Consider the following 23,240-nt stretch of genomic DNA (forward strand, 5'->3'; position numbering starts at 1 on the left):
TCATCCTGCCTCACTGTGTTCTAAAGCCTGACGGGTTTTTACCATTTTTATTTATCTACTTTTCAGACTGCATCTAATAACCCAACTAGCACCTTTTCCAAACCAATCACTGTTACATTTCTTAGGTAAGAAGGGTCAAAAGCACACTGTGATTTATGACTGATAAAAGTGGGTATTGTTCAATATATTTTCACATCGTTATTTAAAAATGCATGAATGGAACGTGGTCTTGATAACAATCCAGCTCAGTTGACCTGTGACATCATATAGACAGCATGAAGAAATTGCTGATAAAAAGCACGAAAAAAAATTTCTGTGGAGTACTGAGAATAACCAAATGGGTTTCTGTCTGTAGAAGGTTCTGAAAGATTCATAAGGTCAGACAGACAAACAGTACAGATAATTAAGTCCAGGCCGCCAGATACTTTGATCATCTGAAACAAGACAATAGAAAAAAAAAAAAATGAAGTGATCTTATACTCATGGACAACTGATTGATTTTATAACTACATTTTTTCCTTTACAGTGTGTCAGCCAAAAGAAAAATTGCCTGGACTTCCACAACAGCTATTGATTTATTGTTAACTCAGCCATAGCACAGTCTTAAAACAAATCTAAACCCTATTAAATTTTCAAAAGAACTGGAAATCCACCTAATTGACCTTGCTGAAGTAATATTTGAAATGCAATAATGTTAAGTGTCAGATAAAATGCATTCTCCAATATTAATGAATCACTGAGCTGTTTTTAAAATAAAATTTATTATGACTATTATATATACTATAATAACTGGTGCACTGAGTTTATATTAGGAAGTTAAACTACATTAGTCAACCTCTTAAATATCAGAGACTGTTTTTACTGCAGGAAATTTAATACTCATTTCCATAACCTGAAGATTCAGAAGACAGATTCTGAGCAGGTACAAACGTCAGTTAATAGTAATTCAGGCCTATCTCACAGACCATGAACCACAATTAAGACTGACATCTAAAAATACAGCTATGAAATGCAAAAAAAGCAGCACAAAGCTATGGATTTAAGAAGGATCAAAAATAAACAGCATATAGACCAAAATTTAGATGTTAACTCAGATCAGTGTTTGTTCTGAAAAACAACGCTGGTGTGCCTGTGTAGCTACACACATCCTGACACTACTGACAAGTAAAGCAGTTCAAGTCACGCCTTCCATCTTTCCACTTACACTCAGAAGTGCAATATTTTCTTAAGAAATCTCTCCCCTTTTGACATTTAATATATTGTGGAGATGGACTGGTATTTGGGCTAAGAGGTTTTACAGCCAATTTGGAATTCCAGCAGTTTGTTTACCCATCTGTGAATCCAGGTATCAACCAACCTAATTTCAGCATAGGAGCTCCAGGGAGCTGCTTCCTAAAGATAAGTCCAGGTATGCCTTCCTGCTATCAGTTTACATCTCCGTAGGGAACAGTAGCAGCTTAGCCTAGTAAAGTTGTTGGTTCTCCTTCCAAAATGTTGATTGCTGGGATGCTTATTAACCCAACCCTACCCCTTGGATGCCTGACAGGCCACTCAAAGGATATGAGTTCTTTGCATGAGGAGTTTTTAATCATTCCTTCACTAAAACACATTGTTTATTTAGAGGACCAACATTACTTGGACAGTCACTTCACCCACTACATTCCTTCCCCATTCTTCTGAAGTTCAGAAGTACTGCCAGCACACAATATTCTACAGTGTGATATTTCTCCTAGCTATTTCACAACACTGGCATTAAAGCCTCATCAGTGCAAAGAGCCAGTATTTTTGTATTTTTATTAACAACTCCTGAAGTTCCATCTTCCACCACAAGGACTGGATACTAGAAAAGAAAACTGCATGAAGAAAAATACAAGCAAAACAAACCACAACAAACTGGTCATAATCAATATTACATTACACATCCTACTGCCTAAGATTCTGAGAGTTCATATAATCAAAAATGATTTATAATAACTTCCTGATATTCTATTTCCAGTGTTGGTTTAGCTAGAAAAGTTGCTTGTTATCAAGACAGCAATTAAAAAGTGTCACAAAGATCACCGTTTCTTCCACTAACTGTTATAAAAAAATCAAAACACCGTAAAGCAAATTAAAAACAACAACAACAACAAAAGAATCAATCTCTCCTCAGTTACACAGAGTCCTGTTATGTAGCTTATAATAAAATAGATAAGAAATGGCATTGTACACTTTTCATTCCCATCTGTTAAGTACTTTCCGACCTTTGCTCTTCCTTTAAAGTCTTGTTTGTCTCTTTCATTAGTGTATGCCCTTCTAGACAAGGAATTTCTCTTACTCCAGGCTCGTGCAACACTGTACAAGAAAGTCCCAAGACTTTCTCATGTTAAGGGAAGAGACATAAACACAGTGTGTAACAGCCATGCTCTGCAAGTCTGGCATTCTTCTTTCATACCTTCTCTTTAACAGAATTTTCAGTGTAACAAATGTACAGCTAAATAAACATTTCTGGAGATTTTATTGCCAATAGCTATAAAGAAAACGTGTATCTTCCACATGTAAAGGTAGCAGGTTACAGCTAATAAAGTTAGCTTTCCCCCCATTTGGTTTCCGAGGCAGATGCCTTCTTTTGATGAACTAAAGCAGTACTGCCATCATTTGCAAAGAAAAACGGAACTGCCATTCCAAAAGACAGAACAGTGTAAGGGGTGTAAATTCTTAACAAAAAGCATCAGCTGACTAGATTCTCATGAAAAATATCCATCCTGTGTGAGGTACTTGTTAAACACGAATCAAACACCTGTCAGCCAGCTGGGCTACGTGTGTCACTGCCGAGCCAGCTGCAGAAACACACCCTGCGCCAGTTGCTTTACTTAGCACAGCCTGGGAACAAGAATCCATTAGCCAGAAAGTCAACAGTGGAATTAGCAGCACTTTTTCTCTTAGTGCCCTTCCACTTACTTGTTTGACTTCTTACGTTTCTATTTTTGGGAACCTCATGCCAGAGCAACAGTGCTGACTGCTGATTAGACATGACTTGGCGCAGCCTCAGCACGTCACGTTGATTTGATCGATTCAGACGTGAAACACACAGCATGAATCTTGGGTGTTGATAAAGATTGGTTAGCGATGGGAATTTAAGAAGTACATCCTGTTCTCCTGTCCCCGCAAATGATTTTGCTGTATGAAGAGCTTGCCTATCCAGCAGGGAATGAAGAAGAGCAACATACACTGAATCTGGAATATAAAATTTACATTGTAACTTCTAAGTTTTTTGGGGGTAAGTATATCTGTTGATGTTAAAATTTCACATCTGAGCTGGATTCAAAATAGTTATATGACTAATTTACCTTTCTCACAAAAAAAAAAAAAAAAAAAAAAAAGTCAAAGAAGAGTTAATAGTCACTAGTTATAATAGCAAACAACACTATCTATAAGGGTCACTCTGAAATAATGCGTCCTATTTTATTATGTTGGTCCACAACATCAGAGGCAGATTATAGCAGCAGAGGTTGAATCTTCCCAACAATATTTCATTACATATTGTTGCCATGTGACAGATGGTAGCAGAGGGGCAGTCTGACAAAGTGGTGTCTGACACAGAAGAGCAAATGAAACAAAGAAGTCTCACTGAATTCCATCATGCAGAAAAAATTGCACCCCTTGACATTCATTGATGTTTGCTTAAAATTTATGGAGTCAAAACAGTGAGCGAGAGAACAGGGAGGTGGCGGGTGGTGTGATTCAGCAGTGGGACCGCGACACGAAAGACAAACCATGTTCAAGTCAGCCATGCACAGCTGTCACCATGAAATGAAGAGCATCTCAATCAGCTCATCCACACAGATTCACTAATAGTGGTGACTACATTGAAAAATAGCATTTTCTAGCTGAGAATTTTCTCTATGAAATAGTGTTATTGTGCTCTGTTATAGTTGTCACAGAAGTGAATAGAAGGCATTATTTTTGGAACTAACCATGTATTATCCCCATAAAATTTGTACTACATATAAATTTTCTACTACATGAGATTAGCAATTTTTAGTTATGTTTTTAAATTTAATGCACTACTTGTAACAGTTGGTAATCAGGGAGATTATACTTTGATATATAAACTACATTAACATAAGTTACTTATTTCTAAGTTGTCCTAATTAATATAGACCAATAATTCATTGTGTTTAAAATGTTATATTTGGTGAACTTCACTAATTCCTCAAATGGAAATAAAAACAACCAAGCAACACATGTCAGAAAAGTTGTACAGCACTGCAGGTCAGAGAGAAAGTTCTTTCCTGCCCAATTAGTCTCCTACAATACTCTGCTGCCAATGTTTGTGAGTTTAGGTCATGAAATAACTGGTATTTGTCCTACAGTCTTAATTCTTTATTATTTATGAGATGTAAACAAACAACAATAATAGTTTTAAAATTTCAAATTTCTACGTGGATCTGAATGAAAAGAATATCATGAAAATGTAACACCTTATGCTACAGAAACCTCACAAAAGAGCCCATTAAATATATTTTAAGAAACAATGGAAGAAAAATCCTCAAACCATCCCCCCATTTCAAACCTACAAGGCCCTGACTCAGGCTTTTCAAATGCAGTTAATAATACCAGAGCCAAGAAGATTCAAAGCTGCTGTATTCATGAATCTCTGATTAAGGCACAAAGAGCTGTATTTAATCACCGCATTATTTAACAACTGCATTATTTTTTACTTCCATGTTATGTAACAAACTAACAAAAGCCTCTTCTACGTGGCAGCATGCCACAGGCCCTATTGCTCCCAGCAGCCCAGACCCCTACAAAATGGATGGTGACCTTTGGTTTCTTTGGCCACACCTCATGTAACAATAGCAGTCACTGCGTGCAGAGACCATGCAGCTGGCTGCATTTCTCTGCTTATAATCATTTCCCTTCAAATATCAGAGGGCCCCCTCACCCCTATCCTCTTATCTCACCACAGTGACGTGGGCCTATCGCTTTGATGCTAAGCAACGCAAGCATAAGCATCTGGTTTCCAAAATACATTTGTACTTTTGTCCTACCGAGACCAGCCTAATTCTGAGAGAAACTATGAGAGAGCAGAAGATAGAGGGCAGAAGGCTTAGCTAAAGAACCTTTCTCCTCAAGAAACGATTCTTCAATGATAAATGTGCTCACCAAGGCTGCACACCTGAGTACAGTCTCTAGCACTGTTCCATCCAGAATGGAAGCAGCAATTGAGTAAGCAGGGAAGCCTCACCCTCCACCGAGAACCAGGCCGTGCCGCTGCTTCTAAACTGCGGCAACTAAAAAACTGGGGAGCTCAACAGTTCCTGGAGCTGGGAACTGCAAAAATCACCTAATAAGGCAAAATCAGTCAGCACAGCAGACAGCGCTCTGGAATCAAATTTATGATCAAAGGCTATTCAAAACACATCCTTGTAATGTTAAAGAGAGAGCAGAGCAGGCAAGAAAGAAACACAGACGCTGAAGCAGTGAAACAAATCCTGGAAAACGCAATGGTCTGAAGTGTGATTTTCAGAGAACCTATTCATGCATCAGATATCTATAGGGAGCTATTCTTTTCACATATGTCCGTGTCTTAAAATCAGGTGTGCATTAAATATAGACAAAGATATCACTGAAATCACAAAAGGAACACATACCAAATTTGCCATTGCAATACATGAGATTCAGTTGCCTGCTTTCTGGTTGCCAGCAGTTCTCAAAACTCAAAGCTTTAATATAGTGATAATAAAGTTTCTTTCTTTCTTTCTTTCTTTTTTTTTAAATATTTCCCCTTTAACTCATTTTATAAAATTGCCATCTTGTTTTCTATCTAAATGTTGTTTCAGCTTTATCTATTAGAGCTCGTGAAACTCCTCCTATTTTGAAAATGTTCCTGTTTTCAGAAACTGCTTTCTATAGTAGTTATAATACTCTTCACTCTGCTGGAGACTGCAGAATAAAGTAGCAAAAGGATTTTTCAAAGGCTAAGTGGTAAAATTTGTCACCATACCTGGTCTAAAAATTAAATGATTAGCACCAAAAAGAGCTTAGAAATTAGATGACACTGAATAACTGAGAGACAAATTGAGTACGACTGTAAGCTTTCTCAGGGATGCTGACGAGCTACTCTGGAAATATCCTAACCTTGGTCAAGAATCTATACAGCACATGAACCGTGGAAGACACTCTGTCTAGAGATCTTTCAAGACAGCTGCAAGGAAAAGATTGTTTTACTGAATGCTCAACACCAATGTCTCTTTAGATTTGCATGCTTGCATGAGTGAGATGCTCTGGGAGCATATGCTGAAATGGCATCATATCCATGACTCTTTCACAAAGTCAAAAGCCTTGGAAAATTCTGGACAGAATCTAGGTGGAACAATGGGACACACAGGTGAATGGTCACATGGATCTTCATGATGACAGAATTTGATTTGGATGTACATTTAACAAGTGTCCAGTGTACAAGAGGAATTTTGTATAATGCCCTTATTAACACGCTCCAAAAGGATGTTCAAAGAATTATTACAAAAAAATTTAAAAAAAAATTACAGGAATGAAATGATCAGCGTTTCATTTCAGGGTCAGTTAAAAGTGAAGACAGCACATTGTTAGTGAACTTGAGAAAACTGAAATCATGAACATGCAAGCCCATTAAACGAGAAAAAAAATTGCAAACATTATATGTTCTAGTCCTGTTGTCTTCTAGATCATAAAATATGTAAGTTTGTATATTACTGTTGGTCATCATCACAAATACATGCAAGCATAAAAAAAAAAACAATTATTTTGTAGATGCTTACTGCACGGTTTCATGTGAATCAAATCTCATCTTCAAGACTCTCACTTATGTAGTTGGTGAAGCTCTTGAAATGTACTTTTAGTTCTTTTCTGTGGTCTGACTTTGAATATAAATTTAAATTGTGTGATGATAAACACTGTTTTTATTCATATAAGCATTTCTTTCTCCTTTTAGTCTGTCTAAACTGTTTATTTTACTAGTATACTGTGGGAGTACCCACATAGTGCAGAATCAAAGGCACAGCATATTGAATATTTCACTGCTTCTACAGGCTTAGTGTGCAAAACCAGCTATTTTGAAGAGCTTACACAAAATATTAAATATTTTAGAATGTCTGTTCATAAACTAGATTGGAAAAAATAGTGTCAAAGAAAAACCACAAAACAAAACCAAGCAACTACAATAACAAGAAACAACACAAAAGTAAAGATAAGCCATTGAAATGTCAGTTGTTAAAAATAAGTAAAGTCGCATGTATTTCAAAAAATGTAGTTTAACAAACATAGGTATAAAATCACCAACACCTATACAAAAAAAAAAAAAAAGCAATTACTATAGAAACTTGGCAAAAGAGGAGCAAGCAAAAACATACTTCAGTTTGGTAAGTCACCTGAATGCCCTGAATTACATTTTTGGATACTTCAGTTTTATTCTTCAGAATGCAGTGTCTGAGAAAGAAGGAAAAGTATTTTCATAATAGAAATAGACAGGCAAATATGGAATGGTCAAGAATAGAGCCAATTACTTATCTTCAGCAGCTTAAATCCTTTGTGACATGCTGCCATCAGCACTTCTCAGAAGTCTAAGAGCTTTTTGCCTAGCAGGAGCTATAACATACATACCTCCCAAAGGACACTGTCTCAGAGTACACTCCATGGTGGCAATCCAATCTCTCTCTCAGGACTGCTTCACTGCCTTTTTTTTTTTTTTTTTTTTTTTAAGGCTTGAATACTTCATCTGCTGATCGTGGTTCAAAGCATACACCTCTTTAAGTTATTTGGAAATTTATGACAGAAGATAAAAGGAGCATTCGACACACACACACAAATGTGCTCAGTGCAGTCTGCTCATCTGCTGAAATGGAAGAGGAGGGAGACTAAACCTGTACTTTTCCAACACAAAGAAGTGTAGCAGTAAAGTTGATCATGCCTATCTCTATCCATCCTCCAGTACATGCTATGGAAAGATCCTGCCCAAATGCAATATGTTTGTAGGTAAGAAAAAAACATCACTGAAGTTTAGGAGAAGCCTGTCAGTCTTACCAGCAGGAGAGTTCTTTCACAGTTTCAGTATGACATGAACACTAGAAAAGTAACCAGTGTTGGGTTTTTTTTGTTTGTTTGCTTGTTAATTGGATTATTTTCTAGAACACATCAGCATTACTCAGATTACATCAGTGGTGAGACCCAACAAACACAGATGGTGCACAAAGACCATTCTTAACAGCAGAGCTAGTACTTCTTGTTTTAATGAGGTTAGTCTAACTGCTAGACCAGGGTTGCTTAATTTGTGGAACCTGATGTGAATCAGATAAACAATTGTCATCCAACATCTTAGAGCACTCCAATCACCTCACAGGGACAGATTTAACTTCAGAACATTTACACTCAGGTCATGGAGCCAGCACTCTGGCTGCAATCCAATTGTACTTAATAGCTTCAGAACTATATCCAAAGAAAATTTCATTTGCTAATTGCCAAAGAATAAAGTACTCTAACACTTCTTCCCTGACATGTGTTTGTAGACTTTGTTGAACATCTTCAAACCAGACAAGGCATAAGAGTTTCACACACACACAGTGATTCTGATTTACCGCTACAATCCACTTCTTTTATATCATGATCAGACAGATCCACTGAAGAATTTTCCCCAGGAGACCAAGCAGCAAATCAGTCCTGGCAGCAGGAAGGGGAGTCACAGAAACATATTCCATACCTCCTGGTAGCCTACAAATAAAGCCATTTTCCATAGGAGGACTATTGCCCTCTTACTTTTTGGGACTGTAAACTAACACCACAGAACTCTCTCCCCTGATGCTTTTAAGAATTTCTTCTGTTGCCCTCAATAAGTAAGAGCTGCTATTTCAAGAATATATCTTCGGAAAGTTCCCTAAAAATGGACAGGGAAGAAGAAATGAGGTAGTTTCACATCAAAAAGTGAGTCGTATTTATGATGTCTGTGATCTACTGTGTTGTGATTTTGGGGGCCTGAGGTAGGACTCTCCAGGGATTGCATTTGATCCTTGAGTCTCTAGGCTAGGCATCATCCCTGTCAGGCTGACTGTTTCTACCCTGAAGGCAGGTGACATGACAGGCGTGTTGTGATGTGGGATGCTGTCAGCCAAGGGGAAACCTGCTTTTCAATTTGGCAGGTTACAAAAAACTACATTTAAAAAAATAAACAGCAAAATTGCATAACTGCTTGAACAGACACCTGTTTTCTTCAGAAAAGAGATATTAATGTTATTCTTACTCCACTCTGAAGTCATTGAGACTTAAACTTTGTTCTCTGTGCTAATCCCCAGCAGGTCCAACCTCTCAAATGGCAGAACCTCCTAGCAGTCCATGCCAATTAGATCTGCAATTATTATATATATATTATTATATATCAACAGTCCAACTTCTTCAAAACTACTGCAGCATTCAGGCAAATAGGAAATTATTCTGGTTGTCTGAAGGGCCACCTGCAAATTATTGTCAGCTATAATCTGTTTTGCAAATGACAAAGTCAAACATGGCACTAGAAGAGAGACTGAAGATACATGAGTCTATTTTCGTGCCTCAGATCCTTTAAGGTTCAGGGCATGTATACAAAGAAAGTCTTACAGACTTGCCTGGAAAATCTGCAAATGTAGATTTTTTAAAGTGCAGCATATGACCATGGAGCATTTCCCTAGCACGTAATAAAGTTCATTGAATTATACTAACTTTAGACAGTGCTACTATGATGGGTGGATTTGAGCTAATCATTTCTACCAAAATAGGCCTTCCAGTTTATATCAGTCTAAGGTAGATTTCCAAAATAGGACAAACGAATTAAGCAGCAAGATTAAGATCTGCCATGTATTTATTCTCTGAACCTTTCCTTTTGGAAGGAAGTATGAACAATGCAATACTGCAATGGATAGTTTTGAGTGCCCTTTTCTCTCTGAAGCATCAAGCAGCATTTACATATAAAACAGCCATATAATTTTTTTTTTCCCCTCAAACATAAAAATGGCTACAGTAAAACAAAATCACACCTCTGTCAACAGAAAACATGTACTGAGGGGTGTACAAAAAGGATAATCAGTGCTAATTCCTGAGAATGTTCCTTCAGCATTCCAAATCTGCACCTCTACTTAGAGAAACATAGGAGATGCCTCTGGACAGAAATCTCAGAGGATATTTCTTTCTTTACTTTGTTTAGGTGTTTTTGAGTCTACATATATTCCCAGCATCCAGAACATCCCAGAAAAAAAGGAGCTCAAAAATAACAGACACAAATTCAAAAAGCTCTTAGTACATCAGCTGAGAGAGAGCGTGTGAACACCAGCCACAATACCAGGAAAATAAAGTGACTCTACCTCCAGGAAGGAGCTAATAATAACATACTATATTACTCTGCGCAGAGATCACAGCTCAGGCTAACATAACCTGGTCATCTGTGTCTCAGTTTCTTTATCTAGCCATGCATATACAAAATAAATATATTTTAAAACAGCTTTTGGCCTTGTCAGTTTCAGATTCCACAGAAGTTCATTTCTGACTTGCAACAACAATATGGCTTTGCTGTAATCTGGATTCAAAGTGTCATACTGTTCAAGAAGAAAAAAGTACACTGTCTCAATATTAAACATAACCCCAGTGCTGAGCCTCATGTAAACAAACAGGAGCTTTTGGATTTGGCCTGACTGTGACTCTATGAGGTGCTAAGAAAGAAAAAAACCCCAAACACCCAAACAGTATTAACCATGGAAACTGCCATAATAACTGTTCTATTTCAGTTGGGATGGAGTTGATTTTTCTTCACAGTGTCTAGTAAGATGCTATGTTTTGACTTTAGGAAAAAAACCAAAGTTGATAACACATTGATGTTTTAGCTGTTGCTGAGCAGTGGCTTCACAGAGCCAAGGATACTTCAGCCTCTCAGCTTCTTGTACTGTCTTGCCAGCGAGAAGGGATGAGGAGGCACAAGAAGGTGAGAGGGGGCAGAACCAGGACAGCTGATCTAAGGTGGGCAAAGGGAAATTCCATATGACTTCATGTGAAAAAACTTGAAAAGCTGTAGGGAGTTGGCTGGGCAGGTAGCTATTGCCTGGGCACTAGCTGGGCATCAGCTATCAGGAGATGAGCAATTGCACCGCACATCACTTGTTTGTATATGTATATGTATATTACTATTATCCATTACTATTAATTTTTCCCTTCTTTTCTATTTTAGTAAACAGTTTTAATCTCAACCCATGAGTTCTAGTTTGTTACTTTTTCCCCCCAGTTCTCTCCCCCATCTCACTGGGAGGGGGAAGTGAGAGAATGACTTTGTGGTGCTCAACTGCCTGCCAGGTTAAACCATAGCAATAACTTGTACTGCAAAAGCAACGTTGCTTGGTAATTTTAAAGAAAGACAACAAAGAAGGAGCAACAGAAAGAGACGAGAAAAAACACAACTTCATTACAGATCAATCACAATCAATCTACTGTTTTACAATATCCCTTCCCACTATTTCACGTGTGGGAGCACAGTAAGATAAAAGCTGTCTAGCTGGATCAAATCAAAAGTTTCTCTGTTCAAGCATTTGTCTACAATTGTGGCAACAACAGAAGCCTACAGAAAAGTATAACAACACAGAGACTTCTCCAGGGAGTTTCCCAGACTTCAGCAATTTGAAGCCTAGAACTTTCAGAGAAGTAGTGGTGTCTGTTTGACACCCTCCGGGGATATTTATTTTACCAACTTTAATCGACTTTCAAATGATTTCAGTCCTGCTGCAGAGCTCCAACTTTAATCATGTTATATGAAGAATAATCCCTTTCTATTCTTTCCAAACTTGCTACCAAATAATTAAGTGTTCTAGTTCTCATGCTGAAAGAGGATGAAAAAAAACAACCTATTAATCTTTTCTGTTCCACCCATAATTTTACAGAGCATAGAATGCAGCAATTTTCACCTCAATTATGCCATTTTCAAACTGAAGTCATCATTCTCATGCCTTAATTGGAAGATATCCAATGCTGTTGATCACTTTTGATGCCTCCTGTAAACCTTTTCAGGGCTACTAAATCTACTTTGAGATGAGAATCAGAACTGTATGCACAGATTTATGTACATGGTTTTATTAATAGCACTGAATGTAAGATGGTTTTTTTGTTCCTCAATCTCTTCCTAATCTTTACTAAATTCCATTTGTTTATTTGACTAGTACTTAACAGTGAGCTTATGTTTTCATTGACCTCTAATTTCAAGATCACTTTCATGACCAATAAAAGCCAGTCCAGTGTCCAATATGAAATACATAAATTTTGGCTTGTTTTTCCTCCCCATCAGTTAACTACTAATTTCACTGAGTTTTACATGCTGCATTATGACTCAGTTCCTCAACACTGCCAGGTTTTTTGAAGATCTTTGCAGCCTGCTCTCCACTTTTCTACCATGCTTAAAATAATGAATTTGCTGCTGATGCTAATTCATCTCTTTTCTAATATCATATATCTAGCTCTCATTTTTTAACAAAAATAAAGTTTAAAAAACCATGAAAAAATACCATAAAAGTGAGTTTCATAATTTTATATCTTATCATTAACAGATTCAAAACTTTGCATCTGTGGTGAAACTCTTAATTGTTTCAGTGCTTAGAAAACTGGATAATGGCTAAATGAACTGGACTTATCATGGCAACAGCTGCCTTAAAGAGGAATATGTTTTTATAGCCCTGAAAGCACAGAAACTTGAAGTACGTGATGAACAAGAGCCTAAATTTACAGAACCTAGGGATGAAGGCTAATCAAGATGTTTGATACCACTGGAAAACCAACAAGCAAACAAAACAAACACAAAGTCACCAGTGCAATAAACTAAAACACCTTTCTGGAAAACTTCATTCATTTATATATTAAGTGGCTTCCAGTTAATAACGGAACAAAAACAACAACAAAAAACCACAAGAGGGCAAATCATTATCGTCTCCAGCAACACACTGTTTCCTTAATGTTCGTGAGGGCTGTCATGATGATAGAATGTTAGTCTAGTGGACTTGCTCTTAAGTCATTAAATCTGTGTAGCTGCCTTAATTCAGACAAAGTGAATGGGTAACATCCTGAAGTGAAACTTACCTTCTTGAATACGCAGGCAGGCTGATAAGCTTTTTTAGCCACAGCTATTCCTAAGTCTCTGCTTGAAGGTCAGTGGTCTTTATCTCAAAGCTCTATCAAGCAGTCTGCTGACAGCACAAGAGCTCTTTTCTGCGCATCCACAGCCTTCGCAGTTCAACAAATTGTCAGGGAGCACAGGTAGCAGACACTCTGCTTTAATCTGCTTCCTCTCCAAGGCTGACGTGTTAAAAAAAGTGCAGGACAGACTTATCTGAGAAGAGCAGCAGCAAGAGTTGGGGACCAGGTTAGGTCAGGTGTCCCCCTGACACCTCGACAGCAAGAAAACACCTCTACTGTGGGGCAGCTATGAGGAAGTTCAGCTCCTGGTATCAGCACCTGCTGTGGACTATGTGTTTTCACAGAGGCCAAGTGGGCCTATCTTCCCCACCTCTCTGTATGCTGGGTATGAGAGAACATCTCTTTCCTGTCCTGCCAGCTGGATAGGCTTCCCTTAGTTGTATATATTCCCATTTTCTAAAAAAAACAATGAGCACACCTGCAGCAAATACTATTAGCTAGAGCTGCTTTTTCAGTGTAAAACAAATAATACAGTAGCATACAAGACAGAAATTAGTTTTCTAAAAACAGAAATGTTCTGTCCTCACTTTTCTGTGAGTAATTACAGATGAGCCATGGTCACAGTGAACACTTTCCGGTGAGTCAAATTGTACTTTTACACACGAAGACATACCTTTTCACCAGGAAGACCAGCAGCACCATCCTGTCCTTTTGCACCCATCTCACCCTACAAAATAAAATTATTCAGTTAGAAGTTTTAAAGATCACTGACTTAGGTCATATCTTATTCAACAGAAAAATACCTCCTTCCACTGCAGACATGTTATGTCATACTTAGTAATACAGTGACTGCAGAGGAAGATGCCATACATGTAACACTAAAGTCAGAAAAAATAAGTACATTTTATAATACTTACACTGTCAATTAAGACAAATACTTGCAAGTGTATGTTTCTAGGAAAAAAAAACTAACTGCTGATTTCAAGGGAATTCATAGTGACAGTAGACTTAGGCAAGGTAGGTGCAAATTCACTAGAATGAGTGCATTCAACTCTGAGAAAGTACATGGAAATAGGGAGTTACTTTGATCTAAAAGTCTTGTGCACACAATATTTTTAAAAGACATTTTGAACTCAGTTACCTTCTCCTTCCCTGTCACCTCCTCAAAAAACCAAAACCCAAACTGTAAGCAATCCAGAAAATGTTAGTTTTAAGAGACTCTCCTGACTGATCAGGAGAAATACAGAAGGTTCCAGCAGCTGCAGATTGGACAATTAATCTTAAAAATGATCGAAGAAAACAGCGAACAAATAAATTTTGCTCAAGAATGTCAAGAATAAGGGCTACAAAGTTTAAAATCCAAGTCAGGTGGAAAATAGAGGATGATAGAGCAATGAAACCCTATAGTTTTTCATTCTAAAAAAAAAAATAAATAAAATAAAAAAAATGAAAAAAAAATTAAGCTTTGTTTACTTGTTCCAAGAAATGAAAATTCTCCAGTGAACAGAAAACACTACAGTCTTTTTTTTTGCAGTAAACCAACTCTTCATGAAAAGAATGTCACTGATTTGAAAACAATTTATTTTTTAATTTTATTAATTTTTTCTTTGAGTTAAAGGAGTGCATGAAGAAGGACAAGCCATAATTACACAAATAATTGCTTCTTATAAAAGGGTACAGAAATAAGTGGGGTGCTCAAATTCAAAACTGATAAACCTAGAAGTTCCTGCTGAGGAATGAAGTCCCATAACCTCTAAACTGACAAAATGTAGAAATTTTTTAAAAAGTGAGATCCTAGGAACTTGTAATTCTGATGATATTCAGCAAGAGCAGAAACTTACTTGAATTAGGATAAGTTCATAAGCTTTATCAATAAACACACCCCACAGCAACAAACATCACTTTATCATTGTCTTTACAAATGGGATACACATACAGGGGATTCTTAATTCAGCAGTCCAACAGAAAGGCTTTGGACCACAGCAGACGTCCTGTGACTTTTGAAGCCTATTGGTATGTTCAACCTGTGCGAGTGCTTTCATTGTTATGGGATGCACAGTTATCCCAGAATTCACAAGTGAATCACACCCTAGCAGCCTGGTCTCTTTTCTGACAGCACGGAGAGCAGATGACCAAATTTTTTTGTGAGACCAATGCTGTGTAAAGTGCCCAACTGTTTCTTACCTGACAACCTATGTCTCTCCATTAGGTTTAAAGTGACTTTAGTTAATGTAGGCATGATATAATTACATCAGCTAGGTATCTTAGAACTCACTGTCAGAATAACCACTGTTGTAAAGATTAAAGAAAACACCACTGTGTAGACACACAAAAAAAGAACCACTAAAAACAAAAACCTGAAAACCTCAAAGAGAGAATACTGTAAGTACATTCATCTTTTCAGTGTAAATGCAGTACTACTTCTACAAAATGATGAATTTTAACCTTTCTGAAGTTAAGAAAGGAATACCAAGATTGGCAAGAAAACCCTAAAGCACGCAGCAACAGCGTTTGGTGCATCCCAGACCAGCCATTATTAACCACTTACTTCATGTTAAAAGGAGGATTTATAGTACATGTTTTCCTCACCATTCCCTTCAGGCTACCATCAGCAGCTGCTGACTCAGCAAAGCATATTCTGAAGAGCTGAGCTCTCACTCATGCTCTACGCAAAGCTCTTGCCTTGAATGCTTTCAGAGAGGGGGCAATCACAACCTCTCTAGGCAACTTGTTGCAGTGTCTCACCACCCTCACAGTAAAGAATTTCTTCCTGATATCTAGTCAAAATCTACCCTCTTCCATTTTAAAACCATTTCCTCTTGTTCTCATTCTGTTGATACCTGTCCTTATAAAAATTTCCTCCCCAGCTTTCCTGTAAACCCCCTTCAGTTACTGGAAGGTCACTATAAGGCCCCCCAGAACATTTTCCTCTCCAGGCTGCAGAGTCCCAGCTGTCTCAGACTGTCCTCGCAGGGGAAGTGTTCCAGCCCTTCATCATCTTTATGGCCCTCCTCTGGATTTGCTCAACAGTTCCATGTCCTTCTTGTGTTGGGACCCTAGAACCACTGAACAACTATTGTCGTTACTTCTCAACTACCCATAACATTTCTCTATATTCCTTGTCTTCCATTTTAAATTTCTAAAATCTATTCACAGAAACCACCATAAAGCAATTACATCTGCACAGCCCAACTGAAAACTCCTCTGTTTATAATAGCAGCCCAGAGATCGCCTAACATGAGCTGAACCTGGTGAAGAGCACCACTCCACTTTCTGATTTGAAGACACTGATCAGAAAGAGTCGTGTTAGAGTCATGTTATGGAGGAGTATACGAGCCATTTTTCACATCCTATTTTTTTTTCAAATATTCGTGTGGTCCTTAATATAGGCATGCTAAATTATTCTGTCTCAAAAGTAGAACAAGGTGTTGAATGTGTATGTTAGGACTGCTAGGAGCAGGACTGGTCCTTAGTTAGCTTGGCTTATCACCACAGAGTGACTGCCTTATCTATTCACGCTCTGTTCCCTTAAGCCACTTGCAAGTATTTTAAGAAATCAGAACATTCAGTGGTTTATTTTTATATATGTGTAGGCAAAAATTACACAGCCTGGTACATGACTGGAAGACTTTAGCTGTATAGTTAACCATGCTATGTTTACATTTCTGTTTCATTAAGTTCAAATGGATTCCTTGCCTTGAAGACAATTATTTTCCATAGCAAATTAGATTATTAAGATATGCCTCTGTCTTATAACCATGATTTTAATAATCACACTCTGGTTTTTCATTCTTTTGTTCAATGAGTTTAAAGATCACATACTGCATGTTGTATTGCCAACAAAAGAGTTCACACAGCAGACTGACAGAATAAAAAAAAGGGCAAGTGCATTTCTAAGAGCTTTTAGCCTATTTTTACATAATAGACTTTTATTTTGCTTCTGCAGATATTGAAGTCCTTTATATGTGAACATGCATCATCTTCTCTTTCTCATATAAGATATCCCAAAGATATAGAAATAAGAATTAAAAACAGGGTCCCAGACTACCACGCCTACATCTATCCCTAAATAAATCTCTTTTTATGGTTTAGCAAGGGCATACCAACACACTGCAATTAAGCTTTATAAGTTTATGTAATTAAACTATTAAGAAAGAACAAAAATTTACATTTGCTTAGAACTACCAAAATTAACAGAAATACAGGCTGGTAGCCATGCAAACTAATAGTGTAATGCTGGTATTATAGATTATGAAGTAATCTGTGCATAATAATTCAAAGCTAGTACAGTGAGCTGTAAGCCTACTGTTAAGAATTTCTGCTAAGAGTAGCATTGAAAATTCTTTTCAGCAGAGCACAAAGTTACTTAGTGAATAAAATATTTAAGCCATAGCACATTTTCCAGAACGTAACATTTTACAAACAATAGGTTGGCTATTATACTTTTGACAGGGTTTATTTTGGTGAACTCCAGCAGACAGTGGAAATTCAGCAGCCTCAGCCCAACACACACACAAATGTTTCTGTTAGCCTTCCAGAAAGCAAAGCCAAGCCAAATTCTTAAAAAGAGATTGCAGTCTCTTTCCAATGATACCAGTCAGCTGTCTATCTGAAGTAGAACTAATTCAGCGCATCTGAAGCCATCTGCAGTACTAAAATTGTCATTATGTTATTAGATTGATGATTCAGAGTTTCAAAAGCACTTGACCTTTACATCTTTCTGGCATTCAGCCATTATTCAGTGTTCCCATTGTAGAACTCAAAATCATATGCTAGCATCAAACAGAAATCATATATCTGTTTTATATATATATATAAAATATATTTATCACATATTACTATTGTAGAGTTTTGTACAGCAAAGATAGCAAAAAACAAACAAACAAAAAAAAACAAGCGGAGCTACAGAGAGAATTACAGGGATAATTAACAAATTACAGTCCTTTCCCTTTCCCACATAAAAACCCAAAAGCCTTAAGACAGCATTTTATTTAAACAAATTTGTAATTTAAGAGATCAAATAATTTCAAATACATTTACACTGTGACATGGAGTGGAATTAACATGACACTCTGATACTGAATCTAGAAAAGAAAGTCTACAAGAAACTCTGAAAGGAGGAAAATATTCTCAGCAGTGTTCTGATCTAACCAGGTTGTGATTTCATTACTCAAATAAAAGCAATTGCATTTAATAAATAGAAAGAATGACACAAACATGGCCTAGAGCACATAATGCTACAGTACTGCTCTTGTCAACAAAAAGGACATGTTAGTTCAGATTAAATGAAGAGCCCATATCAGTTCTCAAAAGACTCCTTATCCAAAGTTTTATAAGACTTCATAAGGAAAATTAGCTTTCCTGGATTTCATCTCTGTATAAAGAATACATGCCAGTAGCATCAGAAACATCCAGATAAGAAAATATATATCATTATCAAGAAAGAAATATCAGCAGATCCAAGAGAGTTGCTACCAGTAGACAGTGTACTGTAGACAGTTACTTCCAAAAATGATATAGAGAAATGCAAAGGGTGTAACATAAAGAATGGAACCTTTATACTACATCTGTTACCTGTGTAATTAAAATCAGAGGTAGTCCCTGTAAGAAATTACATAAAGTAGAAAGTATTAAAATGTAGTTGCACAGACAGATAAAACGATTATAAATTGTTATAGAAATATTGGACTTGGAAAGTGCCAACTTAGGAACTTTTTGTTGATGTGTAGAATCAGCTCAAATTCAGAGATGCTGACAAAGATGAGAAAGAAAATTAATCCCTAAGAGTAGCTTGAGCAGAGATATTGAACCAGGTGATGTCTAAAGGTCCCTTCTAACCTCAATAATTCTGTGAATGAACTGGGAATGTTCTATTTCTGTGGCATCACTCTAGTGTTTCCCTGGCATTGATGTAGAAGCTAGATTCCTCACAGAAATTCCTGATTGTGTGCTGACCTGGCAGTGAGGCTTAAGCCCTATTTTGCTGGTTATCCCCTGCAACGGGGCCCACCGATTGCTGCTATTCTGTGTTAACTTCAGCTCCGGGGAGGGAGATTACAGCCCTCAACTTCCTGAGCACCTCAAAGTGTTGAGTACTCATTACCACTTCTCCACATTTCTTGAGAAGGTCTTGAACTGCCATCCTTAATCCTAATCAGGTGAATACTAGAATAATGTACACAATAACAAAGATAAGAGGTGAATATTTAAGACTTTTTCTAAGAAAATTTTCGTATCTGTTAGATAATTTGGACTATTAGACAGTTAAAACATTAACTGGAACTGCCAAAAGATTCTATTCTCTGTGGATGTGAAGTATTTTCTTCTGCCCATTAAAAGATTAAAATTTAATAAGTACTCTGACTTTAGAAAATTCGCTTTGTTATCACTGACAGCCAGTTATATTTTGCCCAAGAAATTTTTCTTTTTCATGCATTTCAGCCTCAAGCTCCCTGAGTCTATCAATAACCTCTGCAATGAAAATCAGATCAGAAATGAACTATACTGAAGACTGTAATGCAACAGATATGCCTTAGATGGAAATCGATGAACCTGGATTATGAGGAGTGACAGAGACTGAAGAAAGGAAAACTAGTGAAGAAAAGAGGCAGAAAGAGCAGTAAGATGCCTTATTTGTTCTCCAAAAGTTCTTTTTTTCTAATCATTCTGTTACAAGTATTTTCATATGCATAAATTTATTGCATAAATCTATTTCTATCAAGCCCAAAATAGCATTTTAAACATCTTTTTCTTTAATTAAAATACAAATTAATGAACCACACTTCAACAGCAATATGTGTGCATCAATAGGCACTTTAGTGTTTGAAAGCACTCTGCTTTGATTTTTTGCTCCCTACTGTACTTACAGCATTAACCAATGACCTATTAACACAGCTTGGAATGGGTTATTATTATAATCAACATTTTAATTCTCTTTGGGTTTCTATTTAAAATCTTCAGGGGGTGGAAGCAAAGATTACTTAATATACAATTAATTCCACAGCCTCCTCAAAAGAGAAAAATGGTCTGTATATTCTGTATAATTATTTCAATTACTACCGTCCATGTTCCACCTTTCTGAAGATTTTCTCCGTATGGAGGGTAGAACAGAACCTTGACATCATGATTAAGTGACTTTCACTAGCAATGAATATATTTTTAAGTAGCTATACACCATGACTCAGCAGCAGTGGAAGCCTACCTCTACAAAACATATATCTCAACATATTAAATCACAGGATAGTTCCATCTGACTTTTAAGCACTTCAAACTTGTGAAGTACACTGTGCTGAGAATTAAGCCTGTGAGAGTAATAGAGAATACTGTTCAAGGATAACCTAAGTTGTACATTTGACAAGTGTTGCCTTCCAGTTTTACCTGAAGGAAAAAGCTGAAATACGTGTTTTAAGGGCTTGCACAAATAAACAGCAAAGTTGGTCCTTGTGGCTTTCTAAGTCTCAATTATCCAGACATCACAGATCAGGAGGTTGTACCCTGCTGCTGATAGCTGGGAGATACAGATTTCCAGGTAAGTGAAGCCCTGTGGAGCAAACATTGCTAAATTCAAGGTTGCACAGGAGATAAAAGGGAAAGGAATTGCTCTACTTCCTTAGAAGTTTTCTGTTTGTTTGTTTTAAATATGAAATAAGTGGTGTGGTAGCAAACAGTCTGATCTTTCAGCAGACAGACTTTAAATAGAGCAGTTTCTCCGCCTCAGAAGCACTTTTTCAAAGCCAATGGCAACATCTGTACAGTTAAGAGCTGTCCTCATGATTTACCAATGATTCATAGAGTCATAGAATCATGAAATGTCTTGGGTTGAAAAGGACCTTAAAGACCGTCTAGTTCCAGCTCCTCCATTGTAGGCAGTGTTGTCAACCAACAGATAAGCCTGAATAAAGCCATAATGAAAGGTGAGATTCAAATAGGACAGTCTTTTAAACAAGTGGAATAATTTTGATCAGTGATGCTGCTATAAATAGCTTGTAACTTATGCTAGAGGCGCATAAGAATTTGCATAAATGCCTATTCTAGTGAATAAACATGCATTATTCTTTGTCTCTGATCTGTTCAAAAGTATTAAGATGAAATTTGTATAGTGTATGGGAATGTAGGATAATAAACTCAAAATGCCTAAACGTGGCTTGACAGATATCATGCTTTGTCCTAGTGATAACCTAAATACTCCCGAACAGGCAAAATAGAGTCTGATCTGAAGGAACAATTATGATAGAATGAAAAGCAATTTGAGGTGGGGCTCAAATGCAGCCTAACACCATTTTGAGTCTGTAGAAACTTGCTTACAAATCCCATCATAGAAAAAAGACACGTAAATTTAGTCATACTTTTACTTATGGTGGGTGGGGAATTGGAACGAGATAAAATAAAAGAGCAAGAAACGTGAGTCTGATTGAGAGATCCCATCAATAAAACAGTAACTTATCCTTGTCATAACAGCATCCAAGTAAGAACATTTAAATATAGTTGATTGGATGATAATAATATGATCTAGAAGCAAAAAAGAAGAAAGTGAAAAGCAAAGTCTGAAGAACTACCAGTAAACTTACAGAAATCCCTTTCACTTTCCAATTTGTCTGGCCATCAAAATCCTCAGTAAGCTCCTATTTCACGTGAAACACATTACAAAACATCTAAGCACAACCTGTTACTCTCCTGTACATAATAATGCCTCTTGAATATCTGGAAAAGACTATAGTACTGCCTGTCCATCTCTAATTATTGATGCCACCATCAAGAGTGTTACTGAAAACTTGCACAAACGTAGAAGCAAAAAAAAACCAAACCAAAACAAAAACCAACCCCACATCTATTTGTTTAAATCTTGAAAGGTATATTTTTCATTAATCTCATACTTAACAGTTTTCAGTTTTATATCAGTTTATAAATAATTTGTACTTTGTACTTACCAACCACGTCAGACATGGTCTAATGCACTTTGCTATCAGTGATGGATGCACAGAAGTTAAAGGGTTTCATTGCTTTTCAGATCAATGCAGTGTGGTTTGGTAACCCACACTGGCTAGCTTTAACATAATTGTGCTATATATACAGACCTAGGATCAGCAAAAACCTGTGCTTAAGTGTGGAGGCTATCAACAATCCTTCTAGGCTCAGCTAGACTACAGAAACATATTTGAACTTTCTTCAGATGTACAAGTAGTATCAAAATTGAAACATGGAGGGGAGTGAAGGAGTTGTGAAGGGAAGACATCAAGGCATTTACTCCGCATTTACTGCTGTGCAGATAAGCCCTTTATGAACTGGACCAGCTTCAGCCAAGTACTGCAGTCTTAGAAACAGTGCTGAATGTCTTCACAAGTCATTTCAGATCAAATATTAAACAGCATGCTGTAACGCAGGATGGTGGATAGGACAACTCCATCCTAACAGCTAGATTAACAGTCTTGTGGTATTGCTTGTACTTCTTGCTGACTTGCAGCAGTTTATTCAAGTTGGCACTTCTGTTAGTGCAATAAAAACACATTTCCAGACATTTCCCATCCAAAACATTTCAGACAATTTTAGGCAACAGAGTATAAAGGGAAAACTATATGATAGACTGACTTTCATTACTAGGACACCCTCAAGCTAAATAGCACAGGAATCTCACAATAAGCACTACAGCGCAAAAACAAGGAAGAGAGTTTGCCAGTGTCAGCTTCCTCTCTTTTTACAATTAAGAAAGTTTCAGTAATTAAGAGTGATGTCAAAGAACATACAGTGCTGAGGTCATATTAGTGAATTCTCAGCCTCCTACTGACCACTGAATTAATTAGTCCACTGGATAGGACTCTGGCCATCGACAATGCTATACAAATATATACATATCATAGGGAAATCCTTGTTGTGAACAACATACATGACTTCTCTGTGTTTGAATAAGAGGAGGAAAATATACTATCAGTGTTTTATCTGTGCTTGTTTCATGGCCCATGTGTTCCATGGAGTTCTTGAGTGGTAATGGACCTCAGCGTGGAACAGATCTGGGCTATGTGGCAGAGAGGACACACTCAGAATGAGGCACCAACTGATGAAGGATTTAACCTCTATAAAAATAGATACCTTTCAGG

The 23,240-nt window shown here is 37.1% G+C and overlaps 1 protein-coding gene across 9 annotated transcripts in view; it reads right to left on the reverse strand.

Moving 5' to 3' along the window:
• The window catches only part of COL19A1 (collagen type XIX alpha 1 chain), a 212,231-nt gene that overhangs the window by 126,269 nt on the left and 62,722 nt on the right, over positions 1-23,240 (reverse strand). For all 9 annotated transcript variants that reach the window (XM_090136199.1, XM_090136198.1, XM_031610879.2 and 6 more), the window contains one exon: positions 13,823-13,876. In XM_090136199.1, the coding sequence (XP_089992325.1) occupies positions 13,823-13,876 (54 nt within the window). The remainder of the gene's footprint in view (positions 1-13,822; positions 13,877-23,240) is intronic.

This window comes from Phasianus colchicus, chromosome 2 (assembly GCF_987193195.1).
Source record: "Phasianus colchicus chromosome 2, bPhaCol1.hap1.1, whole genome shotgun sequence".
In the NCBI taxonomy this organism is placed as follows: domain Eukaryota; kingdom Metazoa; phylum Chordata; class Aves; order Galliformes; family Phasianidae; genus Phasianus; species Phasianus colchicus.